This window comes from Anarrhichthys ocellatus, unplaced genomic scaffold (assembly GCF_004355925.1).
Source record: "Anarrhichthys ocellatus isolate YVR2014 unplaced genomic scaffold, GSC_Weel_1.0 scaffold4, whole genome shotgun sequence".
NCBI classification, from domain to species: Eukaryota; Metazoa; Chordata; class Actinopteri; order Perciformes; family Anarhichadidae; genus Anarrhichthys; species Anarrhichthys ocellatus.
In genome coordinates, this window is record NW_022280034.1 from 3,295,070 (window position 1) to 3,317,338 (window position 22,269).

The 22,269-nt window shown below is 43.1% G+C and overlaps 3 protein-coding genes across 3 annotated transcripts in view; 2 read left to right on the forward strand and 1 right to left on the reverse strand.

Annotated features, from left to right (window-relative positions):
• wnk4a (WNK lysine deficient protein kinase 4a) overlaps positions 1-13,539 on the forward strand; it is a 36,074-nt gene extending 22,535 nt beyond the window's left edge. Inside the window, exons 10-21 of the mRNA XM_031843308.1 lie at positions 803-876; positions 2,219-2,345; positions 2,772-2,888; positions 4,077-4,250; positions 5,690-5,744; positions 6,013-6,144; positions 7,445-8,277; positions 8,866-8,950; positions 10,151-10,754; positions 11,433-11,638; positions 11,728-11,828; positions 11,942-13,539. Of these exons, the coding sequence (XP_031699168.1) occupies positions 803-876; positions 2,219-2,345; positions 2,772-2,888; positions 4,077-4,250; positions 5,690-5,744; positions 6,013-6,144; positions 7,445-8,277; positions 8,866-8,950; positions 10,151-10,754; positions 11,433-11,638; positions 11,728-11,828; positions 11,942-11,944 (2,511 nt within the window). The 3' untranslated portion in view covers positions 11,945-13,539. The remainder of the gene's footprint in view (positions 1-802; positions 877-2,218; positions 2,346-2,771; positions 2,889-4,076; positions 4,251-5,689; positions 5,745-6,012; positions 6,145-7,444; positions 8,278-8,865; positions 8,951-10,150; positions 10,755-11,432; positions 11,639-11,727; positions 11,829-11,941) is intronic.
• A 7-nt stretch (positions 13,540-13,546) lies between these two features.
• coa3a (cytochrome C oxidase assembly factor 3a) lies at positions 13,547-15,263 on the reverse strand. The gene is made up of 2 exons (XM_031843309.1): positions 15,037-15,263; positions 13,547-14,165 (listed from the first exon to the last, which is right to left on the reverse strand). Exons 1-2 carry the CDS (start codon positions 15,233-15,235, stop codon positions 14,062-14,064), a joined length of 303 nt encoding a protein of 100 aa, XP_031699169.1. The 5' UTR covers positions 15,236-15,263; the 3' UTR covers positions 13,547-14,061.
• cntd1 (cyclin N-terminal domain containing 1) lies at positions 15,056-18,647 on the forward strand. Its single transcript, XM_031842924.1, has 7 exons — positions 15,056-15,591; positions 16,584-16,659; positions 16,740-16,911; positions 16,997-17,159; positions 17,270-17,414; positions 18,239-18,335; positions 18,528-18,647. The coding sequence occupies exons 1-7, from the start codon at positions 15,282-15,284 to the stop codon at positions 18,645-18,647; spliced, it is 1,083 nt and encodes a 360-aa protein (XP_031698784.1). The 5' UTR covers positions 15,056-15,281.
• The last annotated feature ends 3,622 nt before the right edge of the window (positions 18,648-22,269 follow it).

Genomic DNA, 22,269 nt, shown 5'->3' on the forward strand with positions numbered 1-22,269 from the left:
TTTCAAACTACCCTGAAGTCTGTTTACCTTATTGTTGATCTGCTTTAATAACTTAATTATTTCCCAACAAAGCAAGAAAGTTCTGTACCTCAGTTTTGCGTGTTAGCATGCTAACATTTGCAAGCACTAAACACAAAGTACAGCAGAGGCTGATGGGATGTCCCAGGTTATAATAGTATTTGTAACTGAAATTTTTACTTAGTTATGGCACTAGATGAAAAGTTAGTAAAGCTCAGTTTGTGCGAACTTGGCTTGGGAACCAGAGGGTGTCTGTTCAAGTCCCCACCTGGACCAAAGTACAGAGTTTGGCCTGGTAGCAGGAGAGGTGCACCAGACCCCCAAATCACTCCCGAGGCGCTATGTAGTAACTGCCCACTGCTCCTAATACTAGACTGGGTTAAATGCAGAGGCTGAATTTCACTGTGTGCTGTGCTGTGACAATAAAAGTTGACCTACATTTTACAATTCTTCCCGAGGGAGGATGTGTGCTGTATATTTCAGCCAACTTTCTAGCAATCCATCCAATAGTTAGAGAAAAAGTCAGAGGTAATATAAAATTTTGTGGCAGAACTTCAAATGATTTAATTGATGATTTAGTGGTGCAGCATTGTCTTCCCTTATTAAAAACCATCACCATATACGTGTCTATTTTTATTGAAGCAAATCTCAAAATTTAGGGATTTAATGCATAAATAATGCCACATTAAGATTGTGTTGACGTAACTGGCTTGAAATAAATCAAACACTTAAATATGTCTTTAATCCACTTTCGCCTCACCACTTCCCTCATTTCTATTTATAGAGTATTGCCGTATCCAACAACATAGAACATGGCAACTCAGGGCTCCCCAGTGGCTTCAACTCTCCTGTGGACAGGTAACGTTCTCTCTTTTTTAAACATCCAAGGAACAAGGAAGGTCAATATTCCCTTCTTTATTGAAGTCAGGGGAAAATCAATGAGATCCTCTAGTAGAGAGGTCTTCCCTCTGTAACTCCTCCTCCTCAACATCTGTGGGGCTATGACAACAAGCTAGAGGCAATCGACAGGCTCTTCTGTGTTTTCATTACAGAGAGGCCCCGTGGACCCTTGCAGGTTTCTGTGTGATGTTGCGGAGGCCCTGTTTTCCATGTTGGTGGGATGTTAAGAGAGAGAGAGACTTTATTCTTGTGTGTGTGTTTGTGTGTTGTCATCTGCACTTTATCTTCCGATCAAAGACCGTATTGTCTTGGAGAATGATATTGTCGCCACACACAAAGTAACGATTGTTATTATAATTGATGGTTTTGGTTCATTAATTCATCCAGAAAAAAATAGTACGCCGCTTCAAACACACGTGACTTGAAGAGCGAGTCGGATGCGTTTTCCCAGGAATGTCGCCACAGACATCCAGTGTGTGTTCCAATACCTGTACTTTCTTACTATTAAGTATGCCAGAAATGTGTGTCGTAGTCCCAAATGAATGCATACTGTGTGCAACAGTGTGCACCTTGTAAAAGCAGCTGCAGCATGTACTAAAAGAAAAAGTATGTGATTTGTAACGCAGCTCCAGTAAGTAATACTGCAAATGCAACGGCTTTTATCAATGAGCCATTGGCTTAATCGCCACTATTACCTCACTCAGTGATAGATAGTGACTCAACAGACGTTTATTTAAATGAAAACCATTGAGATTAAAATATGTCTCACTTAAATTTAATCTCACTTTGTCCGATTTCCATGCACTCTGTGTTTGAAGGTGAAAACAGGCTTTACTTTGAACCCGAGTTACCCGTGAGCTGGAGGTTTTTAAATGGAGACAAGTGGACGCTGACAACCAGTAGGCCTGTAAATGTTTGCAGCCTTGGGTGGAGGGGAGTCTGTGACCGCAGCAATTCAAAAAAAGACCCAGGAGACGCAATTAGCTGCTGAAGCAAAGCTTTTTATAAAACACTGCCGAATGTTCTCCAGTTCTCCAAAACCGAAAACTCGTCCATTGTACACAAGAGATCACGTCGACGCGTTGCTTCATAAAGTTGCTCATTAAAATGTGTTGTTTAACTGCTGTTTACACCCAAGATGCTGACACCTCAGAGTTCTGTTCATTATTATGTGTGATGCCAAGATAATCAGCCATGATGGATGATCTGTTGATGATTCTGCCTGAGGAAGGTTTCAATGGCTTTTTTTGGAGAGTTGTTTTTTGCTCAACAGTAGCACGTATGCTGTGTTTCTCTGCAGCTACGCCTCCGATGTGACTTCGGGCTTGAGCGACGGCTACGAGGGCCTCTGCGAGAAGACGGCTGCGAGGCGAACGGCGGGGAAGCTGTTCAGGAGGAGGGCGCGCTCGAGGCTGCGCATCACAGGGGTAAATTACAATGTTGCAACAGCACATCACAAACAAATGAATCAAGCAGCTGGATTGAATCTGTGGATTCATTTTAATTCATTAAGGATGCGGTGAGGCTCCACCCACGTTACCTTATCAGTAGCCGTGCTGTTATTCCCCCGGCAACCGCAGTACATTTCTCTTCTGATCAGGACATTCTGTGGTCTTTTAACGAGCGTGTTTGGCCCGGAGGCAGAGACGAACAGATCATGCATCACCACGTGTGGTTCAAAGAGTGCATCATGCAATGCACACCGACACACACTGCCTTTTACCGTAGATGTTTGTACACACACACACATGCATACAAACACACATTGTTCCTCCTGTGTTTAGCTTTGCTCAGTGGTGTAGAGGGTAAACAGACACACCTGTCATTGCCATTGACCCTGTCCGTCTCTGCAGCTCTCTGATAAAGTGGACCGCGTGGTGGAGTGTCAGCTGCAGACGCACAATGACAAGATGGTGACCTTTAAGTTTGACCTGGATGGAGATAACCCTGAAGACATTGCTGCTGTCATGGTGAGTTGTTGCTGCTGCTTAATGATCAACAGGTCCCATATTCAGAATGTCAATCATAAAACACATCAGGTTAAATAAAGAGGGTTTCTTCTGTTTTTATCCCAGATCTTTACTTTAGCGCTGACTTTGGACCTTGATTCTGATCAAATATATCCACAATTGGAGCTTTTCTCTCTTTTTTGTAGCTATGACTAATAAATAAGTGACAATAAGAGTCTTGAATCTATACCCTAAGAATTTTTCAATTGAGAAATAAAGTTTGAACCAGAACCTGGATTTAAAGTGTGTTTTCATGGACAATGGTTGTTTGTTTTTATTATGACTGTAACTGTTATATTTCTTTCAAATGTCACATAATCTCATTTTGAATGACATGGCAGAGGAAACATAAAACATGTAAAACTTTTAACATCATTACAGACTCGTGCTGTGCAGCCACTTTGCTCACTTCATTTCAAATTCTAGGGAAGATCTCAAAATGTCTCAAGATACCAAATATGTCAGGCTGAAAATGATGCACAAAACATCTATGATATTTCTACTTGATTGAATGATGCAGCCATAACAATAACACGGAGGTTTGGGTTTGGATGTTTCACTGAGAACAGAACAGAATCTATATAATACTGACCGACAGTGTGGATGTTTTTTTTCACATTGAAGCCAACAAAGGAGAAATAAAGAGGATGTTACGGGTTAATAGTGGAACTAATCAGTCTTGGTTTATACAGACTGAAGCTTTCAGAACTTTTATAGGACACAGAAATGAATAAATGAAGTCACTGTCAGCTGATAAGTGTGGCAGATTCCTCTATCTCAGCTGAAGGTACACATGATTCATCGTGCTCTCGGTTAATGGCTCTTTGTATGTCGATGCTATCTCTGGCTGATGATATGTCTGAACCTTCTGTGAAGCGAGTGACGCAGGTCTTTAGCTGAGGGTAAGGTGGTGGCTAGATTTCGTTGACAGACACATAGACGACAATTTTGGAGCATGTACTGTATTCCTTCATCTATTCCTTTAGAGTGGTGGAAAGTACATTTAAAGTACTGTGCTTTAGTACAGTTTTAAGGTACCTTTTCTTTTCTACTTACTGCTGCTTTGCGCTTATAATTCTCTACATTTTGTCCACATTTTAAGTAAAGTATCTAAACACTTCTTCCACCATTTTTCTTTTCTTCTTCAAGGTGCACAATGAGTTCATCCTGCCGTCAGAGAAGGAGGGCTTCATCTACCGCATGGGCGACATCATCAAACGGGCCGAGGCTCTGATGGCCAAAGAGCAGCCGGTCCACTCCAGCGGGCACCGGCTCCCTGCGCCGGCTTTCCACCACGGCGTTAACTCGTTGTCTTCCTCACAGGTCAGCAGCAGCTCCACATCACTGCACCGTTAGCCCGGGAACAAAAGGAAGTAACTGAGCGTATGTTTGAAAATCATAAATTACATCGGCTATAGTGCGTCTAGCTGTGCTTATCAAAGACAGACCCATAAATCTGGTGCAAATGGAAAGCTGTAGAGTAGTGCTTTCTTCACTGTCTATAATCCCTCCGGAGGATAAGTGTCCCTAAAGCCACCTGAGGTATTTCTTGCATTTAGAACATCATGTTACTAAAAGCACTAATGTCATAAATCTCTGTGAGTTGTGGGAACATACCCCCCCCCACCTTTATTTGTTCCCACAAACCGTTTCCGGGGCTCACACCATAATGAAGTTTCCAGCATGTCTGCCCGCGTTGAATGGGTAGAATAATTAAAGTTTGGATTCATTAAGCTTTTCTGAATCCTGTAAAATTGTAAAAACAAAAAATCCAGGAAAAACAAAGAGTTGTTCGTAGCCGTGCCACAGTGTACAAGATATGACCTAATGCCTAATCAGGTATGTTCACTCAAAGGAAGCGTTTGTTCTGCCAAGATATGTTCCACAGAACAAGATCTCCTTGTGCCCTCCAGTGAAAATGATCCAAGATGTTCATCAATGACCGAGAAAAGAATAAATGTGTGGTTGAATGTAGGGCAAGAAAGAGGAGTAAACCTCGGCCAACTATCTACCTTATTCACTCTGTTTCCCACCCATTGGCTGCATCATTATCCTCAACCACTGTGGATAAATCTCTCATGGCTCCACTCCAGCCTCTGATTAAAAACACTGCATGGGCCGCAATCCCACAAGGCTCATTATGACCGCTCTGCCCGGCACTGTCCAGACATTGAAATTAAAAAAAAAAAAACAGACCAGGCTAGTTGAGTTAAGGGAGGAACCCACAGAGACTCGGCTCTCTTCTGGCTGTTGTATCTCTGAGGTAGGGCGCTATTCTGAGAGTTTTTGGAAGAGACACTGTGTGTAAATGGAGCTTGACTACCTGGAAAACCATGTTTGTCTAGCTGTTGCTTGTTTCCTTTATCCACCACTTGAACAACTGCACTGGGTTTTACTTTTCAAAGTCAATTTATCAGTTAATAACCAACCAGTAAATACAGTTGTATAACTTAATCTGTGGTTGACGTCACTGTGACTACGTTCACTTCGTCATAACTCAATAATTCATATGCGAAGCACACAAATGTCAAAGAGGATGAAATAATGAGGTGTGATTCTACTAACATCTGTGGCTCAGAAGCCTGCAGCAACAGGCACGATGGACTAAGTCCATACTAAGTAGTGCTCCATTAATATGAACACAATACTCTCCAGATCGGCTTCTCCCCAACCTATTAGTGCCGGTTAGTTTTGTACTGCAGCTGAATCACACCATGGTTAGCAGTGGAGACTGAGTTTGATCAAAATGTGCTCTCTTCCAGCCTAATCTGCACAGTCACATCCTGCCTCGAACACACTCCTCCTCTTCTCTGCCCGGTGAGTCTCATGTCTGCTCTTAATTCACGCTTTCACGAGGATCATTTGATCCATGAGGAGATTATATTGGATATGAATGAATCACATGAATCTTTTAATCTAATCCTGTCATGGAAGATTGAAATTCACCAAGTTAACATTAAGTGTGTGTGACCTGCACACAGACTGTCTTTCTCACATGTCAGAATAACTTGCATTTGTTTGTTGCATGTTTTTCTTTTTTTAACTGTGCATGGTCATCCACTCATGCATGTGTGTCTTGTTGTAGACTTCAGTGTGGCTATCCCAAACGTAGAGGCATGTGGCTCTCCCCTGAGCCCCAATGGAGACGTCTTCAGTGCAGACATTACTTCACCTGGCCGACCTCTAATCCGCTCGCAGTCTTTCCACAACGGTCCAGGTAAATAGCCCTCCCTCTGGTCCCTGCGTGAAGAGGCCCGGCATTGTTTACTGTTTCAGCACACTGAAGAAATTGTTTCAGTCCTTTGGCAAAGAATAAGTCAAAGCCAAGCTCAGCTACCTCATAGACCCTCCTCCTCTCTCCCCTTCTCACGGCCTGTCCTTGGTATTGTTCAGACGTGGCGCCATCCGCCATCCCTACACCTCAAAGCCTTCGTCTGTGTCTGCTTTGCAGCTGGGCCTCTTGGGTAATTACCTCACCTGAAGGGCGCATTCTGGCTTTTAGGGAGCTGTGAATGCGGCCGCTGTAAAGCATGAGCTTTTCTCCAGTGTTAGCGATAGTTGGCAACATCTGTTTGCCAGCACAAACTCCTACAGAATTTCCAAGAAAGCCTCCTCCCACTGTCCAAGTCTTTTTCCCCAAGGGGGGGGGGGGGGGGGGGGTCAATTAAAGAACACACGTCCTCCATATGTCCCCTGTATCTGAACGCTCTAATCCCTCCCTGTCCCCTCTCCGCTGGACGTCCACTGCATGGTCGCTTTCGCAATGCTTCTTGGCCACCCGCCACCCTTGTAGAGTGTTGCCTAACCTATGTTTCCGTCGGCATGGAAAAAGCAGAGGCTGGTTTGCATCATCGGGAAACAGGAGGCGTGGTTTATAACTGTGGAGCCATTGTTGAGGTAAATGTCAAATCAATGGATGGGGCTCGGATATTGGCTCAACTATTCCCCAGTGAGTGATGTAGAACTGCTGACCACTTTTAAATCTCACAATCAGACCTGAATGAGTTGTGTACACAAACACGCGTGTTCCATTTTATGCTCCTCCAAAATGTCATAGGCATCGAGCCTCGCTCCATTGATGCTGAATCCCTCACAGCCATCTAAGCCCGGTGTGCAACTGCTCCGGCTTACAAATGCAATTATAGTCGGTACTGCTTCAAACAAAATGTCTTTGTTCACCATGGAAACACCATTATTTGAAAGTACGGGAAAGATTAATTCTCCACATGGCGTATGTCTTTGGCACGGGGCTGCAGGAAGAAACAGTCTGACTAAACCCTGAGGAGAGAGGAAGAACGAGTGATCTAACTGGTTTCTCTGGATCAAATATCTGTGTGTGTTTCACCTTGTGGCAAACCAACATTCTGAAAGCTTCGTTCAATCACATAATACAGCAGTGGTCGTCTTAGGCACACCTGGCGGACAACTACGCTTTCCTCTTTGTACATGTTTTTTTCTTGCAGTTTTTACCCAAGAAACATCAAATTAAAGCTGCTTTTTAAATCTTTGTCTTCCAGGGTCTCCCCTCCATTATCAGCACCACCACCCTGCATCTCTCCTGCCGCACCACCAGCACTACCACTTGCCCTTCATGGGCCACAATAACTTCCCATTCCAATACCCAGGCTCTCCAGGTTCCCCCACGCCGGGCATCCATCCTCCCCTCACACGCGTAGCCAGTAACCCCACCTTCTCCTCCATCCCCTCCCCGGGCCCCGGTTCCCCAAGTCAGAATCACAATGAGACCCAAAGCTCTGGCAGCAGTGATGGTGTCGCCATGTCTCCATCTACCCCTCAGCATCCCAACATGTGGCCCGCCCACACGCAGCCTCTATTTTCCTTAGCTAATGTCATCTCAATGGCGATGAGCATGGCCCAGTCTTTCATCCCACCTGCCGGCATGCCCGCCCAGGGGATGCTCTCCTATCCAGGCTACCACCACCAGCTACCCGCTCGCATGGCCCCACTGACAGGTTACCCCTCCATGTACCCACAACATTACCAGAACTCACCAGTAGAGGCTCATTACCTCACAGCCCAGAACAACGTCTACCACAACCTTGAGAATTTGCCTCTAATGGATGGAGCAGGTTTTCCTCAGAGCTGTCATCCAAGCCTGCTGCATCCTGTCTCTCCACTGTCTATGCCTTCCACTCCTCCGCCGGCTCCTCAGGAGCCCTTTCAGCAGGTTGGACTCTTCAGTCCCACCGGCATGACCCAGGAGGACATTCTCCACGGTTATGTGGCCTCATACTTGCCACAGGTTCCAGTTCAGGCTGAACCCAAATCAGAAGTCTCCAGTTCAAACTCAGATCTTTCAACATCTCCCCCTGAGAGCCCAGACAGCACTGTGAGTTGCTTCTTCCTCAGTTTCTCTTATTTAAAATGATGATGTGTGCATGAAAATCATCGCTGAAATGATTAGTCGACAGAAAGTTATTTGACATACAATGATTTTTCAGGCCAAAATGCCAAACATTTAGCGCTTCCAACTTCTTAAATGTGAGGTTTTTCCCCTTTTTTTCTATTTTAAACGATTGTAAACTGGATAACTTTGTATTTTGGTGGGACAGAACAAGCTATTTGAAGACACCATTTTGGGCTCTGGGAAATCCAGCTTCTTTCACTTCTTTATTTTATAGATTAATTTAAAAGATTTGACTTACAACGATCCAATGTTTTTATTCCAACGCCTCAACTCTAAGTATCTACCAATACCAGTCTCTAATCCATTATGAGGGGTTAGTTTTTCCCTCATTTCAAATCTGTGTGCTGCACTGTGTGGTGCTCATTTGGATCATTTTATCTAAGCGAGCATCAGGCCAAGGATTTCTGTGACACTAAAACAGTGTTGCTGGCGCACCGTGACAGATAACTGACCATGAATATGTGTCACGGGTCACGTCTAATACTAACAATGTTTATTCTTCCTGTCCAGTTATCATCCTTCAGCACTCCATTGCACCCTGCTATACCTGAGATGAAAACCAGCACCCCAAAACCAAAAGCCTCCTCTGAACCTGGTAAGAAATAATTCCTGCAACAGTTTCTCCTCCGTCTCTGCATCAGAAATGCCCAATGTGTTGTACGTTACAAGCCTGTGGGGTGCTGGGAGAGCTGGAATATGACATACACTGTATAAAGTTTATGTTTGCACCCCAAACAAACCCAGAACACATGCATGTGTGTACACACAAACGCAGTTTCTTCTCCCCCCCCTTTGCTGCTTTTCATGATGTATTGGGTCTAAATACAGTCTGAGATCTCGGTTACGGCCAGTTTGGCCTTGGAGTTGTTTTCAGCTCTCTCTCCCTTTCTCTGCGATGTATCCTCACGTACTGGCGGTGCCTCAGGAGCCATTGCGTAACGGCGAGTCTGCACGTAATGTTCCATTCAGAACGAACACAAACGTAGGTGTTATTGCGGCCCTTCCCACCGGCAATGACCAATCAGCGAGCAGTGGCGCTCGTTACAGGCCTCTCCTCCCATACCCACGCCAGTCGGTGTTTATACCCCACAGAAGCCCACACTCAACAGAGTCCCTCTGTTTCAGTGGGCGCAGACCCAAACACCATCTGTGTTTACTGTAAGAGGGACACTTAGTGGGCGAACGGAGGCACTGCAGGATTTGAAAGCCAGTGAGTTCATGCAGCGTTTGTGACACCAGATGAACAACTCCATCACAGCTATCGGTTAATATCTGCCATAGATGCTTCATTTAATCACACTTTATTCGTATAGACCTTTTCATACAAATAAGATGTGACACAAAAGTGCTTCACACACTACAACCCCCCCCCTCATCCACAAACACAAACAATACATTTCTTTGTAATTAATAAAAGATTCAATAATAACAGAACCACACAAAAAAAACAGGAAATGAGGAAACACCAGAGGTAGGATTTGGAATAAGTAAAGCTCAATTAAAAGCCAGACTAAAGAGGTGAAATATTGTAAATAATTAGAAAGATAAATAAATAAAGCTTGATTTAAAGATGGTAAAATATTGATTTCTGTGCCAAGAGTTTGAGATAATTTCACTAAATTCAGTCGACATTTAGTGTTTCCACTATGATATGCAATTGACATACAGTGGAATTTATTAGAAATATGTTCCTGCCATATTCTTGTTTAAACAGGCAGCAGGCTGCAGTTGGCCCGCGGGCCGTAGTTTGGCCACCCCAGATTAACACCTTCTCTTCTCTCTCTTCTCTTCACAGAAGTCCAGTCTGCACCCGTCACTGTGGGCCGATTCCAGGTGACGCCCAGCATGCACATCCCTGCGCCCGCCGTGCCAGCCAGTGCCGTACCTGCTGCAGCGCCGCCGGCAGACAGCGGCAGCACCCCGTCAGAGAGCAGCACAGAGGAGCAGGGGGAGTCCGAGACGAGCCTGGGCACCTCCCTCACCCTGTCCCCTCCTCACCAGCATCCCCACAGAGGGTCCACCACGGGGGACCTCCAGGGGGGGGACGGGCAGCTGGGATGGAGCCAAGAGAAGCAGCAGGACAGAGAAGAAGAGGTGGATGATGAGGAGGAGGGGGAGGAAGAGGTTGTTGGGGAACGACAGAGGACGAGGAGGAGGTGTCGGAGGAGAGCGTACAGCCTGAGCCTGATGGGGACGTCTGCGGACAGCGGACTCTCCGTGACGCCGGCTGAGATGGAGGGGAGGCTGTGGGACGGAGCGACAGGCAGCCCGCAGTACAGCAACGCCCTTCATCATCTATGGCTGATGACTTACAACCGCAACGCTCCCTACATCAGCAGCGACGACTCCGACAGCGACGACTCCGTCATGCTGGAGGAGCTTCAGGAACTCAGAGAGAAGTAAGTGACAAAGGTCAACAAAGCTTTTGACATTGAAAAGAGTGTAGTCAACAAGAATATGAATATGATAGTAATATTAAGAGCTTTCACCGGGGCTCTCACACTCATCACACACTTTTAAATGACTTCATGTTTTGGTATGACACAAGATTAAAGTAAAAAATCAAACACCACAAATCCTCACATTTAAGAATACATTTGTAGAATCAATTTCTGTAAATTGACAAATGATTAATCCAAAAATGGTTTCAGCACTACAGTTATGATGCTATATTTCTATATTTTTAAGTCAAGTAAAAGTAGATCTTGAAACAAAAAGTCAAACCAGTCATAACAAACTTGTTGAGGCCTTAATTTCCTCCAATCCACATGCCGGCAAGGATTTTCGAGGACTATTTGTTTTACTGACTTTTCCACTTTTCATTTTATTTATTTTAAAAGAGTACATGTACATTAATCACCATTCAAACAAATGTAAATGTACATGAGTTAGCTGAAAGGCTAGTTTTCATCTGCAGTCCCTTTGCCTGATGTTCTGCGCTAACAAAATAATACAAAGGATGTCAGCAGAACATGATACATTCTGATAAAACAAACATACACAATACAGTTAAACCACATGAGCGGACAAAATGTAAGTACAAGTGCACTTATGTGCTACTTCTTGTCCCTTATTAGACATCTGACGGAGGTGCAGAGCCTGCAGGCCACCCAGAAGAGAGAGATTGAGGAGCTGTATGAGAAGATGGGGAAGGTTCCCCCTCCGGGCATCGTCTCTCCTGCCGCCATGCTCTCCAGCCGGCAGCGCCGCCTCTCCAAGGGCAGCGGCTTCCCCTCGTCCCGCAGGAACAGCCTGCAGCGCTTGGACATGTTGCCACTCCAAGGTAAGCGAGAATGTCCACATGTACTACCTTGTATGTGACAACCTCATGTTTTTTTTTTTTGTATTAATACGACACGTTTGTTCTCCTAGGTATCATTAGGAGAAACTCCACTGGAGGCAGCAGCAGCGGCGGCTCCCAGGATAAACTGAACAAACCTGGCGTCACCTTCGCCACTGACATTAGTAGAATGGTGAGTGAACTCTGTATTAACAGACGTCATGTCACTAACGTTCTACCCTTTTAAACATGTCACTAAATGCTTCGTTCTCACTTCATGTATTTGTTTTCTTCTCGCTTCCCCAGTAAGAAACTCTGCAGCCGAGCGCGCTGTGTATCTGGACTACCTCATCTGAAGTGTGACTGCAGGGGTCCAACTCCGTCCTGTGGGTGGATCGCTTTAACACTTTTCACTGGCTCACCGATCAGCAAACTGCTTCCCTCTGCCAGTGGTCATTTACCTCAACGTATAAATATAAAAACTGTCATCGATGGAGCTGGAATTTACACAGGAACTGTAACATCCAGCTTTCAGCCCTCCGTCTGACCTGGGGAAATTGTTGCAACCGAAGAACAGAATAAAATCTGTTCCAAATCTGGATGTTAAAAAGTTTTTAATGCGCTTTTGTAAATAAACTCTTAAGACCCAACAGTTCAGAATGAAACAGTAAACCGGTTGTTTTAAGTGTTTCATCCGAGCAAGCTTTTAGCTTTAACGCAATCAAGCGATGGTACCAAGTGCTGCGGAAACTTTGCTCTGACTTTGAGCCAGAATGAAGATGGTTGTTGTTGCCGTTGATCAATCTGAGCATCGTAACGTGAACCCCAGCGAGGCTCTGGCCTTTTTACTGACAACATTTTGGATAATCTTGCAACTTATTTGCTATAGTTTGTGAATGTCTCAGCACCTGCTGACTGCACAGTGAATATATCCTTCCAGGGGCTCTAGATGCATTGTACAGTTTGATTTAATCAAATGTGTATTATGGAACCATTTTGTTGAAGGTTTGACTGCAGTCCTAGACGTAGAGAAAATGATTTGTCACTTTGTACAGCACAGCAGTACAATAAGGAGATCAATGCATCAGAAAGGAGCTGTGCGACAGAAGCGTAGCTTGCTTCCGCAGAGAGGAAATCCGTTTTTGAAACCATTAAATGCGAAGAGATTTGTTGAAATGTGCAGAAGACGTTAGCAAAGACATCACACAACAATCTTCAAATACTATAGCTGGTTTTAATTTTAAAATATGATTTCTGTTTTCATAAGTTGTGAAAAAAATCCATCAAGGTCTTAGACTACTGGCTCTCCTGTTGATTGTACATGTGTGTATATAGTAGATTTAGATGTTTACAAGTCACGATAAACTAAACATGTCGGTAACCTTAACTCCTGCTCAAGCAAAAATCTAATTTGTCGCTTGTTCCATAGATCAAGCACCTTGTGCACTTTAGTAACTTTTGTTCTCAATCATTAACATGTTTGATACGACTGTTCACTTGAGGAAGACGTAATGTTTCATGGTATTTTTGTTTTTCCATAAGGGAGGTAGAGAATATTCTCCTGTTATGTATGATCACAATAACGACGATCTACCTTCCCACAGTTTTAAATAATTAGTTCAAGCTGTGAATGTGTAGCTGTTGCCTTATGAAATATCAAGAACACACTGAATCTTCTGGCAGTGGAACTGATGTAAGATTTCCCAAAGTTCGTAATATATTCAGAGAAGTTTTCGTTCCAAAAAGTTTGAATGTAAATATATGATTGTATTACTTTCTGAAGCTGCTGTTCTGCAGAATCTGTGCCTTTCCTTGACGTCTTATTTTATATTTCTACTCCAAGATTTGGTGGCTCGATCAGACTCCATATATCAAATTTTGACAAATAAATGCAATTGTAAATACCACGGCTGCTTTCGTCATCTTTACTGCTTCACTCTGTCTTTTTCTCACATGAATAGTTAAACATAATTCCGTTAAAAGAAATCATACATTAGATTTTTATTTTACAAATCATTACTTTATAGACAAAGAAGATTCAACAGGTTATCCGGGTGTCACTGGCATTACTCTGCTGTTAAAGGCCTCTGTAGATTTAACATCATTAGCTGGCTGTATATGCATCACATGATCAGGTCCAGTGACGTGTTGGATAAGGGTTGAAATTGCTCTTCAGTCTGGCCTTCCGGGAAGCATGTAAGATCAGTGGATTGGTCCTTTCCGCTGACAGGCAAACTTAATAAAAATCAAGACACATCTAGTTATAAGTCAGCAGCAGAACCTCACCGTCGCAATCAAGACAAAACAAAGCCCACCGCTGTCTCGACATGAAAGACAGCGGCCACCAATGGAATATATATCAGAGTCCACATAAGTCCCTTCTCAGTGCAGTGCAGGACAGACACAAGAGTCCAACAACGCGGGTCTCAGTTGGCACCGGTCTTCGGTCCCTGCAGTCTCGCACGCTTGGCCTCTTCGTCCATTTCATCCATGATCCGCTCCTGGGAGACGGCGTAAAATGTGTAGCCGTCTAGCAGGGGAGCAAGTGGTCAAGGCAAATATTTGACAGCAAGAAAAAATATATAACAAATATAACAGTGCCAGAGTCACTAATTTGCATCCAATTGCCTGAAAACGTAATTTGGCCATCTGTGTGAACCCCTTATGGTCGCCTTTAATCATTAAAAACACCAAAATATCACATCTTATTTATTTTAGAACCTGAAACACTCGGTTGCCTAATTATTAGGTGCACCTAGCTAAAGATAATGCAGCCATTACTGCAATACCTCCTAACTTCATGAAGGTGGTAGTGCTCAGTTTTGTTAACGGTTTTTAAAAAGGTGTTTATTCAAGTTTAAAGTAATTTTGGGAGCTGCAGTGCAGTTGAATAGTGTTGCATTATCCTGTGAGGTTTTTCTAATATTAAGTTCACCCTCAGTGATATAAATGGTGTTAACTTAATATAGGTCTATACAAGGTTTGCATGATGAAACAAAAGACATGCTCATAGTAGCTTAACATTATGGAATGGTGGGTCAATTTAAAACCTTACAATTGTGACTTAGTAAGACAAAACATGGTCATCCATAGACTGCAGTAACAACAGAAGTGTGTCTTAAAATGTCGAGAACAGGTTGATGTGACACCGGAAGTCATCAGGTAGACTGACTTACCTTACCTTGCGTGCCTTAACTCGTTTAACGTTGTTACAATTAAATAGTAAAGTGCACGGCACGTTATGCAAATTAATAAAAATGCAACATTTAACCTGTGTCTTATTTTGTTCATGCACTCAAAAACCAGTTACAGTCGAACAACCCCTGAGTAACTTTAGCATGCTATGCTAACGTTACATAGTTCACCTTGTGTTGGACGTTACTGCGCATGGCAAAGGATACAAATTCCCATAACGAGTGCTCCAATGGCGATTCCCGTCACGACGTTTCGCGTCCGCAGCTTCTGTGTTTTCTTCTTCCACTGCTGGAGCTCTACCTGCCGGATGAAGTGCAGCTGTCCTTCAGAAATAGCCTCTTTTGTCGGGTCTATCCTGGTCGCAACGGGGGTACCGACGTGCTCCTTCGGCGTCTTGTCGGCCATGTTTGCAGCGAGTGAAGTAATAACACATTGACGGTGCACCGGCTAAATGGAGCCCCCACCGGCAGCTTTAAAGTTCCTACCAGGAGACGTTGAAAACCGTGGAAACACCGCCATCTTCTGGAAGGATACAAGCTTATACTTGACAAACACAAACTTGCTTTTCTGTAAATATATTTTTTCTGCTAAAATGGCGAAAAGTTTCTTTAGTACGCCAAGCCAAAGTTTAAGTTTCAAGTTTCGAGAAGCTTCCTTTGACCTACTCACAGATTTTCTCGTTGATCTCAACGACAGAAACAAAGACAACCTCAACAGTTTATCAAAATGTAGTGGAGTGTTCAAAGATACAAAACTAATGGGTAAGTAGCTTAACGTGTATTTGACCACAGAGAGCACTATTGACGCTAATTCTGCCCTTTTTAAATGCAGTAACGTTACTGAAAGAGCCAAACAAACGTCGGATTTGCACCTGGGTTTACGTTTATAACCGTTATTTGGAGAGAAATCTATTTTTATTATATTTACTGAACATTTTCACTCAAAGAAGGAAGAAACAGCTATGCTATATATTGTTTTATGTGCAATTTAAGTTTGTAATACCACACACAGCTGTGATAATTAGTGTGCAGCTAGATAAATGCCTCTTTCCATCTTCATTCATGATTTACAGCTGTATTCACTGTTGCAACTATTGGATAAATTACTGCTATCGCATATAAACGAGGCTTGTATTAGCAGACTATTAGACTCATTTGGCAATAGTTTTAATAACGTTGTCAGCAGGTGGTGTTGATGTACAGGAGCGCCTCTGTAACCTGTCATCACTCTGTGTTTCATACACCTGGAACTGTGAGCCCTGTTGTACAAACACCTCCAGGTAGCAGAGTCTCACAGCTGCACCTGGAAAAAAAAGCTGCCACTGAGGAGGAGCAGATGGAAAGCAGTGTTAATGACTCCTAATCAACTATGCTTCCTAGTTCATGACATACAAATAAATTCATGGGAATCAGTCTGTTTCTTGAACATGCTTCTCATAGAACAGAAGGAACTATAATACTCACAAGTAAAAGTGCATTCAAAATGTTACATAAAATTACGGACTACGCAGAATGGCCCGATTCAGTATAATATATATTATATCATAATGTGGTATCTTAATCCATAATAACACCTCAAAATTTTACTTTACATAGAATGGCCCAAACACATTTCATGCCTTATGAATTCCTTTCTTTTGTGTGCTCTGATTATGAACTGTGTCCCAACATGCTGTGTTCAAACAGAAGCTTTGTCTGTTTTGTTCTCTGCTGTTCTTCACTAACGCCCTGCCTCCCTCTCCGGTGTGTCATAGAATACATCTTCCTGATAACACAAGACCTCGGTCTCGATCCGCTGGCCGGATACCATGCCATCGAATTCCTTCAAAGGTAAGAAGGAGCCGCGCCTTTTCTATTCCCCCGCCACACCCATTATGATGTTGCTTTATGTGAATGATCATCTCCCCCAGGTTCATGGTCAAGCACCTTACGGATTTGTTGACCACGCCCACACTTGAAGGTGCAGCTGCTGATCGACCAGGAAGTCATGAGGAAGCTGTGTTGGCCAAGCTCAAAGACAAATTCCCCCTCATAGTCTTCTCCTGCGTGCAACTTGCAAGCAAACTGTCTTTGCACAGTCACGTAAGTCCTGAAATGCCTATGATTTATACATTTAAAAGTTACTTAAAATGAAGTAATCTACTTTAATTATTCAAACATTTTCTAGATAATCGACAACAATACAGCTGTGCGCTTTCTGCAGTCAGTCGGCCACAGAGTTTCCAAGCAGACTCTCCTGGAATCAGAGCTGATGGTCTTAAAGGGGCTTGAGTTCAGACTAAATGCTCCCAACCCGCTGACATATGTGGAAATCCTTCTGGAGGTGCTGGGTAAGACATCTCATATTGAAACACAGAGTAACTAATATTAAATATTAGGATGTAACAATATCCATTGAACAGCTGTGCTGACTTTAAAAGCGGTGACTCAACTTCTGTAGGACATAACGAGCCATCCATCCCCGTGGAGCGCCTGCACCAACTGTGCCACCTTGTCCTCCAGTTCGTCAGCCTGCAGAGGGCCGCCATCTACGACTCCTTGTTAGTGACGACCACTCGGTGTGTCAGCCCATCCGCAGAACACAGGTTGAGTACATTTCTCTTTGAGACACATTTTCAGATTTGTTTTTGGGAACAGGTGGTTCCTGTCATGGTAGAGTGGACACGCTGCTTGATAGGCAGTTGAGTAGACTCCGACCAGCTGAGCACTGTCTGCAGTCCTCCAGTCTGCACTTCAAAGTTTCCCAGAGCAAGACACCGAACCCCAAAGTGCTCCCGATAGGCAGGCGCTAAACAAACGCAGTCCATTAGAGCGCTGTTAAACTATAAGTACGGCCTAAAAGTGTTGGTGAGGTAGTTATTAGATATGCAATAACTGATTTTCTGGTCACGTGGAGGCAGCAGAAACAACACCTACACCTTTGAAGTTGATGTGGTGAACACAAACATTCCATTATCCATTCTCCTTTTCAGCCAGGCAACAACCTCCAGTTCTGAAAAGTGAAGCCAATGCTTAACATCAATAATGTCAATACCGATGTCTTACACTTGCATTGTTTCTAATGGCCATCAAGGGGCGACTCCTCTGGTTGCAAAAAGAAGTCTGATTGTAAATGTTCTTATTCAGCTTTCAGTTGCACTTAGCTCCACCCTCTCGTGTCACTTCTGGTTGCAAATAAAACAAGATGGCGACGTCCAAAATGCCAAACTTGAGGCTTCAAAACAGCCGTCCACAAACCAATGGATGACGTCATGGAGACTACGTCCACTTCTTCTATACAATCTGTGCTTGTAAGCTCTCTTTGGGTTTCGACTCAACTCCTCAGCTAAAGATCTGACTCTTTGACTGCCTGTAACTGAAGAATATTGATAGTAGCTGCTTCAATACTAAATAATCTCTCTTTAAACAGAGAGAGGTTTGTGACAGTGACTGAGGACTGCATGCTTGTTGGTGTCGGTGTCATCGCTGTGGCTACATTCATCCTCTACGTCAGAAACTGGGAACAGGTGAAACACTTTTTATTAGCATTAAAAAAACCTAATTTTCTGTGTTTTTAAATGTCAAATTATGGACGTAATATGCAGCCATATTAACAGAAAGTATTAAATAGAGTCATTGTCCTTATCTAAGTTTAGTTGATGTCAGTGTGTACTGAATCGGTCTCAGATACCTTTTATCTTTCTTTGAATGCCTCACAGGTAGTTGGAGAGCTGAGCCACATCACAGGAATCTCAAGGAGGAGCATCAGTGATTTCACTCATGTGACTTTGATGCACATTGTTGGAACCAGTTCCTCTGTCACATCAACTCGAGTCTAGACAACACTTCACTCTATACTTTTACTGTTGATGGTTGAGTTTGACTTCCAGCTGTCGAAGTTGTCTGAAGCAACATCTGTGTTCTGAAATGTCTCATGTAATGAAAGAGTGATGACTTGTTACAGAAATGAACACTTGATAGTTTGCTAAATGTGATGGATATTGTATTAAACAATAACTTAATGCTAATAGACTGTCTATCTTCACTGCTTTTACATTTGCCACATTGATCCACTCGCTTGAATCCGATGCAGTGTTTTATTGTAATACTCGTGTTTAGTTGCACATCAGCCGAGATGTGAAGAAGAAAACAGGTCCAGCTGAGCGTCAAGATGACCCTGGTGCGACGTTCATCCACCGTCTGAGTCTTCTGAGCACCCTTCCAACCTGAGGACACGATAAATAACCAAAGAATATTAATTTCCATTCCATGTAAAAAATAAAATGTCCCTCAGTTTAACATAGAATATTTTAAACGTGTTTGGAACTAGATTTGGTGCTGTTTCCAATTTGGGAGAAACAAACAAGTATGACATTGTAGAATGTTGTCAAAATCATAACTTTCATCATATCAATCACGAGTTTTTATCTGGTCTGATTAGCGCACTCAAAGCGCTCTAAATATCAAATCTATTTATCTATTTATAATCCACGGACCTTGTTGTGAGCAGCTTCCAGGTCCGGTGTCAGCCTCCCCTTACAAAATGCACATGTTTTGGCAGAATAGGGCCCTGAGCCTGCAGAGAGTGGATACACATTTCTAAACACATCAACCATGATCCCTGAATATAAATCACTCTTTTGCGTTCAACTTCTTTGGGATAATTAAGAGCATCTGCGTTGCTGATCTGTCCCTCTGTCGCCATCAGCTCTCGACTCACCGGTCTCATTCTTCAGGCAGTCGAGGTGAATGAACTTCAGACTTCCCAAACACAGGCACAGAAGTAGCGGGTTAGTTGGTGAATTGTCGCTACTGTGGCAGATCCGACAGCAGTCCCGATCCTCCTCATTGCCAAATATGTCCTCATACAACCTTCAATAGAGTAGGACATGACGCAATTCAAGTTCAACAACATTTCAACAAAGGATTCGTTTATCAGTTCTAATCAGACTTTTGCAAAAACTCAATCTTAAAATATTTTATAAAATTAAGCAAAAATAAGTGAATCTAGATTTAGGATTAAACCGAATCTATGTATGTAAATCAAAGTTTAAACCAGAATAAAATCTAATATGATGAATATTTTTGACTGATAACTCAATAAATAAACACTGTATGAGCTGCCAGTAAAACTATTCCGTGTATTATCAAAAAGCCAGGATTTAAAGTGGCATTCCTTTAAGATGTCAGTCCTGGTTGATGAGAATTTATTTTAAAGGCTACAGAATTTATTATGCCCTGACAGCAATGTGTTTATTTTAGTTTGGGTGAACAAGCATCTCCATATCGATTCAACTCTATTTAAGCTTGGATTTACTTAACAGAGATTATCGTTTTAAATCGTGCAACAGAGCTTTGCTTAATTTTAAATCTGGATTTACTCGTTTTAAACCTAGTTTTCCTAAACTCTGAACTCTGATTAGAACTAATCTTAGATTAAATGAATCCTTTTCGGTACCCAGCCGGCCTATACGTATGAACCAGAATGTCTTTGAGGACATTTCATTTTGAATGATAACGCAACTTAACTGTACGATTAACTCCTCTAATGTATGAGGCTATTCAGTGTAGGCTATTATTAAAAAGCCAGGCTTTAAGGTCGGTAAGAAAATATAATAAACTACAAAAACGTATTAATCTGTTTATCATATGATCACCTTAGTTTGGGTCTGCATGAAATCCCTTCGCTGCTATCTTTTAGAGACTGGGCTGCTTGACATCCTTGATTGTGCACTAGCTCTTTGGTACATCCTTCCTTCTCAAGGGCCACCGTGGTGGACTTCCTGTGACAGAGGTTCCTCCTTGGTGACGAGGTCCGGCCTGTGTTTAATGTTCGCCAGATCGCCGCAGAGCCCCTGTCGAGTTTGTCAATGATAAGTGGCCTTGATTGCTCTACCACTGCTCTACAAACTATTGTCTTGAGCTCTGAACTGAAAGACTCCAGGTGATGAGAGAGGCCAGTGGAGGCTGAGCTTGACTCCTCCTCGTCTTCCTCTTCAGATTCAGTGGACTCATTGGACCGGTTTGTAACCAGAGTCTCAGCACTGTGGGGACGCCTACAGTCTTGATACAGAGCAGGGTGTACTGAAAAGAAGTAGCAAAAAATAAAAATAAAAGCTGTGCTCAGAAAAGATTTCAAACATATTGGCTTGCAATGCAAACACAGTGGCATAGGTGCTAAAATATAGAGAGAAATGTAAACACTAGATACAGTGAGAGGACTGGTCGGTTGTGTGCCGCTGCATAACCTGCAATGCAAAAAAGGAAACTTACATCTGGATGCCAGGGGGGCCTCTCCCCTGTGGGTAATCTTTGAAGTCTTTGCCAGCTCTGCAGTCGTGCTCTGGGCTCCACCGGAGACGGCTCGCAGGCAGGACACCGAGCCTTTATTGCGTGGACTCCCCAGCTCAGACGGAGCACCTTCCCCAGAGCAGCGGCGGGACGACTGCAGGTGGCAAGCAAAGAGGTTTTGGAGTGTAAATCTAGGATGCTGCTGTACTGAGGCTGTGGTAAAATGCTGCGAGTGTGTTCTGCAGCTGCTGTGATTTCTACATGTAGGTGTAAGTTGTTGTTGCTGGTGTCACCTGTTGTGAGGCCTTCCTCGCAGGTGACAATAGTGAGGGAAAAGCCTGCACGCCAGGAATCTCTGGTTTCACCTCTGTATCTGTATCTTCTCTATCCCGCCTCTGATCCTGATTGTGACGGATTGAAAAGAGACAGTGAGACAGCAAGGGAGGTTTTCTTCAACTGTTTAGCAACTTTCAGTACCTGATGGACCACATTTAGTCGTTTCCTTCGCACCCGTGACATATTCAGCTGAGGTTTTCAGCGCCTTGTCGCTCCTGGTTTTGAGGAACAACGCTGAAACACAAAGAACTACCTGACATAATTACAACATAACAGATGGCAGCTGGCAAATGTGGAAGAACATTTTCAGGCTCAGGTGTGAAATAATCCTGGGGAAAGCAAGACAGGTGTAACACCTGTATCCACTGTCAGATATTGACTGTGTGCCAGCGATATGTTACAACCTCAGACTTGCAGTTATCCACAAGTTGAGGAAACATTTCCTGTTCTTTTATCACATTTGAAATAGTGTCAAACATTAGAAATTGACAGAAAAAGTGTAATCCTTTTTTTTTTTTAACCCAATACAATGTAATTATACTAGTTCATTGTGGAGATTCTCTTTGTTCTCAGCAAAATTGGAGAAACATGGTAAACTTGGGTATTCTTTGGTAAAATCGACATTTATCAATTAAAAATCTCATTTATCGATTTAAGCTAGCTACAAATAAATTAATATGCTCCATACATTAAAAATAGACACCTTTAATACAGGTTTAAATGCAATGTGCAAATATATATAATTATATTCTGAAACGTTTTGTGTTCAATTTTAACATTGTAAGATGAGAGAGAGAGAGAGAGAGAGAGAGAGAGAGAGAGAGAGAGAGAGAG

Excerpts from the sequence above, each read along its gene's own strand:
- coa3a (XM_031843309.1), bottom strand. The coding sequence starts at position 15,235 with ATGGCCGACAAGACGCCGAAGGAGCACGTCGGTACCCCCGTTGCGACC. Across the intron at positions 14,166-15,036 it reads AGCACTCGTTATGGGAATTT|ACGGCTACACATTTTACGCC; the intron begins GTATCCTTTGCC and ends CTCCCCTGCTAG.
- cntd1 (XM_031842924.1), top strand. The coding sequence starts at position 15,282 with ATGGAGCCCCCACCGGCAGCTTTAAAGTTCCTACCAGGAGACGTTGAA. Across the intron at positions 15,592-16,583 it reads CAAAGATACAAAACTAATGG|AATACATCTTCCTGATAACA; the intron begins GTAAGTAGCTTA and ends GGTGTGTCATAG. Across the intron at positions 16,660-16,739 it reads GCCATCGAATTCCTTCAAAG|GTTCATGGTCAAGCACCTTA; the intron begins GTAAGAAGGAGC and ends CATCTCCCCCAG.